This window comes from Rattus norvegicus, chromosome 9 (genome assembly GCF_036323735.1).
Source record: "Rattus norvegicus strain BN/NHsdMcwi chromosome 9, GRCr8, whole genome shotgun sequence".
NCBI lineage: Eukaryota > Metazoa > Chordata > Mammalia > Rodentia > Muridae > Rattus > Rattus norvegicus.
This window is the reverse complement of record NC_086027.1, coordinates 54,383,585-54,392,832: the sequence shown is the minus strand read 5'-3', so window position 1 is coordinate 54,392,832 and position 9,248 is coordinate 54,383,585. Positions and strand designations below refer to the sequence as shown.

Sequence of the window (9,248 nt, the reverse complement as noted above, 5' to 3'; positions counted from 1 at the left end):
TAAATGGGAAATCATGAAACTGGAAAGCTTAAGTAAGGCAAAGAACATAGTCAATAAGACAAATTGGCAACCTACAGATTGGGAAAAACCTTCACCCAACATCCAAAATATATAAAGAACTCAAGAAGCTTACCATCAAAAAAAAAGAAAGAAAAGAAAGAAAGAAAGAAACCAAACCAACCCAAACAAAAATGGGGTATATAAACCAAGAATTCACAGCAGAGGAAGCTAGTGATCAAAGAAATGCAAATCGAAACAACCCTGAGATTCCACCTTAAACCAGTCAGAATGGCTAAGATCAAAACCTCAAGTGACAACACGTGTTAGAGAGGATGTAGAGAAAGAGGGACACTCCTCCAGTGCTGATGGGATTGCAAACTAATATAACCACTGTGGACATAAATTAGGAGATTCTTCAGAAAAACAGAAATAGACCTACCTAAAGACCCAGAAATACCACTCTTGGGAATATACTCAAAAGATGCCTCATCGTGCCACAGGGGCACGTGTTTCACTATGTTCATAGCAGCCTTATTTGTGAAAGTCAAAAGCTGGAAACTACCCAGATGTCCCAAACAGAAGAACAGATACAGACAATGTGGTTCATTTACACAATGGAATACTACTCAGCGATTAAGAATGAGGAGGACATCCTGAGTTTTGCAGGCAAATGGATGGAACTAGTAAATATCACTCTGAATGAGGTAACTCAGACCCCAAAGGACATGCATGGTATGTTCTCACTAATAACTGGATATTAGTCCCCCCCCCCCAAAAAAAGGACAGAATCACCAAGATACAGTCCACAGAACTTAAAAAGGTCAACAAGTTGAAGGGCCCAAGTGAGAACACCTCAATCACCCTTGGAAGGAGGAGGGAGACCAAAGCAACCAAAAGTAGGGAAGGAGGGAGGGAGGAAAAGGGGAGGTAAAGGGAATGGGATTGGGGGGAGAGGGGATCGTGATCTGGTATTGGGCGGCAGAAAAGGACTGAAGCCCTGAGGAACAGCAGAAAGAATGAAAACTGGTGACCTCGGGAGGAAGGAGGTTGGTAGGACCCTCCAGAATGTAACAGAGACCTGAGAAATGAGATAATCTCAGGACTCAAGGTGGAGGACCCAAGATGAAATGCCCTACAGTAAGGAGAGGGAACTTGTTGAGCCCATCTCCAGCAGAAAGACAGGGCATCAAATGAGGGATGGGGTTTCTATCCCACAGTCAAAACTCTAACCCATAATTCTTCCTGTCTGAAAGAAATACAGGGATGGAAATGGAGATGAGCCTGAGGAAAAAAGATCCAGTGACAGGCCCAAAATGGGATCCAGCTCAAGGGGAGGCCTAAAGACCTGACACCATTGCTGAGGATATGGGGCAGCCACAAAAATGGACCTATAATGGCTGCCCTCCAAAAAACCCAACAAGCATCTGAAAGAGTCAGATGCAGATATGTGCACTCAACCAATGAACAAAAGCTGCTGACCCCTCTGGTTGAATTAGGAACAATCAATTTTGAAAAGTGATCTTTGTACAACTATTGCATCAGATGCTTCTGCTAAAAGAAACCAAACTATTGTCTTTGCCATCATCAGCACCGTCTCCATATTTGCACAACTGGGTGAGATTTACTCACAAAACTGAGATGTGTGTGGGCTGAGGAAAATAAGACCCAAGTTAAACTTTCCCTCTCTATCCTTCCAGCTCCAACTAGGGAATGAAATATTAACCATTTAGCTTTAGAATATATTTATAGATTGTTAAATGAGCAAATCATGCAGTTTAATTTATTTAAAATCCTTTATTTTCAGCAAAATCAAACATATCGTTGAGTTTACATAGAAATTAAATTTCCAATCATGTCTTCATTAAAAATTCACTGGTGAAGTAAATGTTCATATTAATGACCAATTTTATGTATTATTTGATCATGCCAGTAGCAGAACAGATCACCATTAAAAACAGGTAAGTAACATACAGTAAATGTGCAAATATCATCTTAGTATTCTATCGTGTTACAATTGATACTAAATGTTTGCTAAATACATATCTATTACATAAAGCCTTTAAAAGTACAAGAAAAATACAAATTCTATCTGTTAAAAAAGCCATATAGATGGCCTCTAAACATCCTCATTATACAAATTCCAAAGTACTAGTTGAGAATCAAGAACTTCAAAGAGTTTCTGATGAAACACACAGTACCTGCTAATTAAGGTTTAACTTAGCAGGTGTAACAGAACGTCAGCAGGAAGGCTCATGTATGTCATAGAGCATAATCATTCAAACAGAAAGTTGTGTAAGCCCATTGATTTCTGTTCTGCTTCTACTGAAAAGGTACCTGTAACACTTCCATAAGTCTCCGGCAGTAAACATATCTACTTAGTTTTGGTAAAATTCTCACAAACTAAGCCCAGATTTTCATTACTTTATTTTCCTTCTTTGTGATAAACCAAATTAGAACTTTCGACAGTCATTTTTTTTCTGCACTGGTAGTATTTTACATCGTGGGGAAATATTTTGGAAGCATATACGTTCAAAGGACAGGTTCATTAGTACATCAGAATGAGTTCTGGAAAGTTTTATTGCTCATAGTCAAGACGAAGATGATGAGTTTTGTTTTGTGTGGAAAAATGAAATTCTGACTTAAAGCAAATAAAAATTAAAATTGTTGAATTTTCTTAAATTTAAGTAAAATACCCCACCAAAATTTTAAGATATAAAAACTAATGTGGCATTGATGCATAAGATGGGTGAGAGTAATGCCACGTCACATGATAACTGCAGAATATTGGTTACATAAGCACAGGCAATAGGCATTACATCTGCAGAAAGCAAAAACTTCATTTCTTAAAATACTGGAGCAGAGGCTAACCCAGAGTGCATATTAGAAATGAATTTTTAAGTTTTCCAAGGAAGCAATTTTTCAATTGTTACTTTTGAGACAAATTAAACATTTGCATAATATAACTTGAATGACTGATATTATTTTATATTTACCAATATTCTAAATATGTTTATGTGATTACTACTAAAACCTATTTTCTTATTTTACCAGATAGAATTTAGTAAGCTGGTAGCGTAATAGCTAAAATTTAGACTTTCATAATGAGGCAAACTTTTTAATCACAAATAGCATACAGCTAAAAACTGGTAGCCTGTTTATTGGTGTCAAAATAGAGCATGTATATTGGCCTGTCTCTTCAGGTCTTTGGAAGATATCTAGGTATGGCGTTTTGGGACAATGATAATGAACTAATATCCTGAGGATGAGCTTAAATGTCAAGGTAATGATAATTTAAAATGCAAATAAGGCAGACATTTATGAAACTTGCCTTTCAATTACAAATTTACCAATAACAAAGAAGGAAACATAAAAGTCCAATATACATTATACTGAGTCCTGTTTAAAATAAAAGATAAATCAACAGTGAAATTGAGGAGAATGTTACTTCAACAAATCTAAAAACATTTATATATTCAAAAATATATTGGCACAAGTATAATAGCTGTCTTAAAATAATGAATGATATATATGTATATAAACAAAATAAGTATGTCAGGATCACTCATTTGTGATGTCAGCACCTGCTGTCTAATGGGTCGAGACAAAATACTGTTCCTTCAAGAGTTAGTCCCATTTTGAACCCCTCCTGTAAAGTAGAATAAAATTGTTATAGTGTAAATAATAATGACAAAGGAAATCATATTATCATATCAATAAGCAAAAGAGACTATAAACAAAGTTATAATATTTGGGTTTATAGTAAATGCAAATTTTGACTTATCAAAATTTTATACAGATAAAATTATGTGAGTTCTTTTATACTACGAAACATTTTTTTTGTCTAAAGTATATGAGATGAACATGCATAAGAAAATACCATTTTAAGACATGACACAGTTTTAAGATATCCATTTCTTTTGTAGTACACGTTTTCAATATTTCAAGTTACTATAATTAATTACTAGTTTTTAAAATTTGTGTGTGTGTGTGTCTGTGTGTGTGTGTGCCTGTGTGTATGCATCTAAGTTTGTAACCAGAAGACCCAAAGATGGTACTGCATGTCCTGAAGTTGTAGATCTGTTTTTGATTTGTAGATGAGCCATTTTTGTCAGTGCTGGAAACTGAATTCAGGTCCAATGAACGAGTAAATAGTTTTCACTAAGTTACTTGTGTAGAACCTCTATGAGTGAGAGTTCACAGAAGCCTGATAACATTCGTGTTTTCCTTCTGGCTACAACAGTCCACATCCAGGGTAAAATACTTTTGCCAAGAGAGTGCTATACTCCAAACAGGATGTAACACCATGGACCAGTATACATTCTGAGAGCTGCCCATCAGTTCTGCTGCTGCTGTTCCTTCACAATCATTTTTCCTATTATTTTTAGTTTTGAAATTATAATTGTAATTACACCATTTTCCCATCCATTTTCTCCTTATAAAATCTTTATAGACCACCTCCTTGCTCTCTTGTAAATTCATGGCCTCTTTTTTATAATTGTTTATCTATCTATCTATCTATCTATCTATCTATCTATCTATCTATCTATCCATCCTAGGAATCTATATATATAGTTTTGTCTTTGACTTCTGATCCCCTAGCATTCTTTTGAAAGTAAGATGAAATTTAATTATTGAATGTTAAGTGAATAATTCTCTCTCTCCTTACCTTTCTCTCATTTTATTCTTCCTTTATCCCTTCTTTCATTTTTGTTACTTGGCTGGGGAGGGGGTGGTTGTTTGGTTTGGTTTGGTTTCTTTGAAGCAAGGTTTCTCTGAATAAACCTGGCTGTTCTGGAACTCACTTTGTAGACTAGGGTGACGTTGAACTCAGAGATTGACCTACCTCTGCCTTTTGAATTCTGAGATTAAAGGAATGTGGCATTACACCTGACTTTTTTCTACTTTGCAAAGAAAAATTAAATTATAAACTGTCTCTGAGACTCCAGTCGCTCTCCAACTTCATCTTGCCTCTAAATCAATGCTCACTGGCTTACAAAGAAACACAGATCTGTGCTAATCAGTGGAATACAGGTCACATTGTAGGTTTCTTTGGGAGTCATTGTGAAAGTACTTCATTACTTTCATTTACCACCAGCATTTAATACATATATAGTTATGTAATGCAAGCATCATCATGTACAAAAGAAATCACATCTATAGTCAATGTTCAGAGACCCTCATTATGATTATTACACACAGACTATATAGCAGTATTAGTACGGAAAAGATTTATAAACTTCTTCCTATGACTTAGATGCAAATCATATTCAACTGGGTAATGATCACAGTAGTTATTAATCATTTTAAAAGTCTGTAGTATAATAAGAACTATTGCTATGTGTATTTGTGAATAGTAATTAAATAGTTTTCAAAGTGAATACTAAAAATAATACTATTTTTTCAAACATCTGTTTTCTATCTGGAGACAGATCTGCCCCGACACCCAGAGTAACTGGGTGCCCTAGGATCCAGGGACAAAGGAACCCCCACCAAGCCGGTGACTCAGGTTCCTTCTGGTCTGAACCTGGACCTTGAGCAAACTGAGGTGCTGGGTCTGCATACGATTTTACAACCTCCTAAGGAAGCCCTACTCCCGGGTGCTCAGAAACACCCAGGATCACAGGATCACTGGATCACAGAGGAATCTCAACTCTCAGGAGATGGGATACAACCAGGAGTACTGCAACACTGACACACTCAAGATCACAGTTGAAGCTACAACACCTTTCCCAACACCCAGTGTAACTAGGACCCCAAGAGGAACCAGGAAAACACATATACCCACCCAGCAAGAGGCACAGGTCACTTCTAACTTGCACCTGTGCACGGAGCAAAACCAGGGCTTTGGTTCCCCACCCACTCCTGCAACACCTTGAGAAAGCATGACTCCCAGGGAATCTGACAGAACAGAATCTCAGGATCTTGGTCACACCAGAATTTCAGGATCCCAAAATCAGCTTGCTCCCTGGAGTTCTGACACACCCAGAATCTCATGATCACAGGATTCCAGCATCCCAGGATCACAGAGACAGCTAGACTCTTAGGAGTTGTGACACAACCAGGATCACAGGAGGGACAGGCTCCAGTCAGAGGCAACAGGGGCAGGTAGAACCAGACATAACCAGATGGTGAGAGGCAAGTGCAAGAACATGAGAAACAGAAACCAAAGATACTTGGCATCATCAGAGCCCAGTTCTCCCACCACAGCAAATACTAGATACACGATCACACCAGAAAAGCAAGATTCGGATTTAAAATCACATCTAATTATGATGATAGAGGACTTTAAGAAGGACATCAATAACTCCTTTAAAGAAATACAGAAGGACACAGGTAAACAGGTAGAAGCCATTAAAGAGGAAATACAAAAACCCCTTAAAGAATTAAAGGAAAACACAACTAAACTGGTGAAGGACTTGAACAAAAAACATCCAGGATTTAAAAATGGAAATAGAAACAATAATGAAATCACAAAGGGAGACAACCCTGGAGATATAAAACCTAGGAAAGAGAGCAGGAGTCATAGATTCAAGAGATAGAAGAGAGAAGCTCAGGTGCAGAAGACACCATAGAAAACATTGACACAACAAAGAAAATGCAAAATGCAAAAAGCTCCTAACCCAAAAAATCGAGGAAATCAGGGACACAATGAAAAGACCAAACCTAAGAAAATAGGTATAGAAGAGAGCAAAGATTGACAACTTAAAGGGCCAGTAAATATCTTTAACAAAATTATAGAAGAAAACTTCCCTAATCTAAAGAAAGAGATGCCATGAACATAATGGAAGCTTACAAAACTCCAAATAACTGGACCAGAAAAGAAATTACTTCTGTCACATAATAATCAAAACATCAAATGCACAAATCAAAGAATGAATATTAAAAGCAGTAAGGTAAGAAGGTCTAGCAACATATAAAGGCAGACCTATCAGAATAACACCAGACTTTTCACCAGAGACTTTGAAAACCAAAAGATCCTAGGCAGATGTCATACAAATCCTAAGAGAACACAAATGGCAACCCAGGGTGATACACACAGGAAAATTCTCAATGTAGTTGAAAAAAAAGATATTCCATAAAAACAGATTTACACAATATTGTTCCACAAAGCCAGCCCTTTGAAGGATAATAGATGGAAAGCTCCAGCACAAGGAGGGAAACTAGACCCTAGAAAATGTAAGAAAGTAATGTTCTTTCAACAAACTCAAAAGGAGATAGCCACACAAAAATAATTACACCTCTAACACAGGAATTAGTTCTAATTGACAGGAAGCAACAATCACTTTACCTAAAGATCACTTATCAATGTACTCATTTCCCCAATAAAAAGACATAGGCTGACTAGATAAGTAAACAGGACCCAGCATTTTGTTGCACACAGAAAACACACCTCAGTGATAAAAAGTCACTATCTCATAGTGAAAGGCTGGAAAAAAATTTCAAAGCAAATGGCTCCAAGAAACAAGTTGGAATAAATATTCTAATATCAAATAATATCAACTTTCAACCAAATTTATCCAAAATGATAAGAAGGATACTTCATACTCATCAAAGGAAAAATTCACCAAGATGAATTCTCAATTCTGATCATCTATGTTACAAATGCAAGGGCCACCACATTCACAAAAGAACATTTACTAAAGCTCAAAGCACACATTGCACCTCATACAATAATAATCACATACTTCAACACCCAACTCTCTTCAGTGGACAGATCATGGAAACAGAAACTAAACAGAGACAGTGGAACTAACTGAATTTATGAACCAAGTGGATTTAACAGATATCTACAGAACATTTTATCCTAAAACCAAAGAATATACCTTCTTCTCATCACCTCAGGGCACCTTCTCCAATATTGAACATTTAATTGGTCACAAAACAGGCCTCAACAGATACAAGAATATTGTAATAATCCCATGCATCCTATCATGATCATGATGGACTAAGGCCAGTCTTCAATATCAACAAAAACAACAAAAAGCCCACATGCATGGGGAAGCTGAACAATGCTCTACTCAATGATAACTTGGTCGAGGAAGAAGTGAAGAAGTTAAAGACTTTAGAATTTAATGAAAATGTTGACATTTCATACCAAAAATTATGGGAAACAATGATAGCAGTGCTTTGAGAAAAATTCATAGCTCTGATTGCCTCCAAAAAGAAACTGGAGAGAGCATGCACTAGTATCTTGACAACACAACTGAAAGCTCTAGAACAAAAAAAAGAAAAGGAAAGGAAAGAAAGGAAGGAAGGAAGGAAGGAAGGAAGAAAGGAAGGAAGGAAGGAACAAAATACACCCAAGAGGAGTAGAAGACTGGAAATAATCAAATTCAGAGACGAAATCAACCAAGTAGAAACAAAAAGAACTATATAAAGAGTCAACAAAACCAGGAACTGGATCTTTGAAAAAACCAAATAGATAGATAAACCTTTAGTCAGACTAACCAGAGGGCACGAGGAGGGTATCAAAATTAACAAAATCAGAAATGAAAAGGGACACATAACAACAGAAACAGGAAATTCAAAAAATCATCAGATCCTAATACAAAGCCCAATGCTCAAAACAACGGGAAAATCTGGATGAAATGGACAATTTTCTAGACAGATAGAAGGTACCAAAGTTAAATAAGGATCAGATAAACCATCTAAACAGTACCAAAACCCCTAAAGAAATAAATGCAGTTTTTAACAGTCACCGAACCAAAAAAAGCCCAGGACCAGATGGGTTTAGTGCAGAATTCTATCAGACCTGCAAAAAAAAAAGATTTAATATCAATACTCTTCAAAGTTTCAAAGTATTCCAAAAAATAGAAACAGAAGGAACACTATCCAATTCATTCTATGAAGCTACAGTTATGCTTATACTTAAACCACACAAAAAGCAAAAGAAAGAGAACATCAGAAAAAATTACCTTATGAATATCAATGCAAATATACTCAATAAAATTCTCCCGACCTGAATTCAGGAACACATCAAAACAATCATCCATCATGATCAAGTAGGCTTCATCCTGGGATGCAGGGATGGTTTAATATACATAAATCCATCAACGTAATCCACTATATAAACAAACTCAAAGAAAAAAAACCAGGTGACCATCTTATTAGATGCTGAGAAATCATTTGACAAACTTCAATACCACCTCATGGTAAACATCTTGGAAAGATCAGGAATTCAAGTCCCATACCTAAACATAGTAAAAGCAATATAGAGCAAACCAGTAGCCAACATAAAACTAAATGGA

The 9,248-nt window shown here is 36.4% G+C and overlaps 1 protein-coding gene across 15 annotated transcripts in view; it reads right to left on the bottom strand.

Moving 5' to 3' along the window:
* Window positions 1-1,774: 1,774 nt before the first annotated feature.
* Gulp1 (GULP PTB domain containing engulfment adaptor 1) overlaps window positions 1,775-9,248 on the bottom strand; it is a 276,236-nt gene continuing 268,762 nt past the window's right edge. For all 15 annotated transcript variants that reach the window (XM_039083451.2, XM_063267053.1, XM_039083457.2 and 12 more), the window contains one exon: window positions 1,775-3,646. In XM_039083451.2, the coding sequence (XP_038939379.1) occupies window positions 3,575-3,646 (72 nt within the window). In that variant the 3' untranslated portion in view covers window positions 1,775-3,574. The remainder of the gene's footprint in view (window positions 3,647-9,248) is intronic.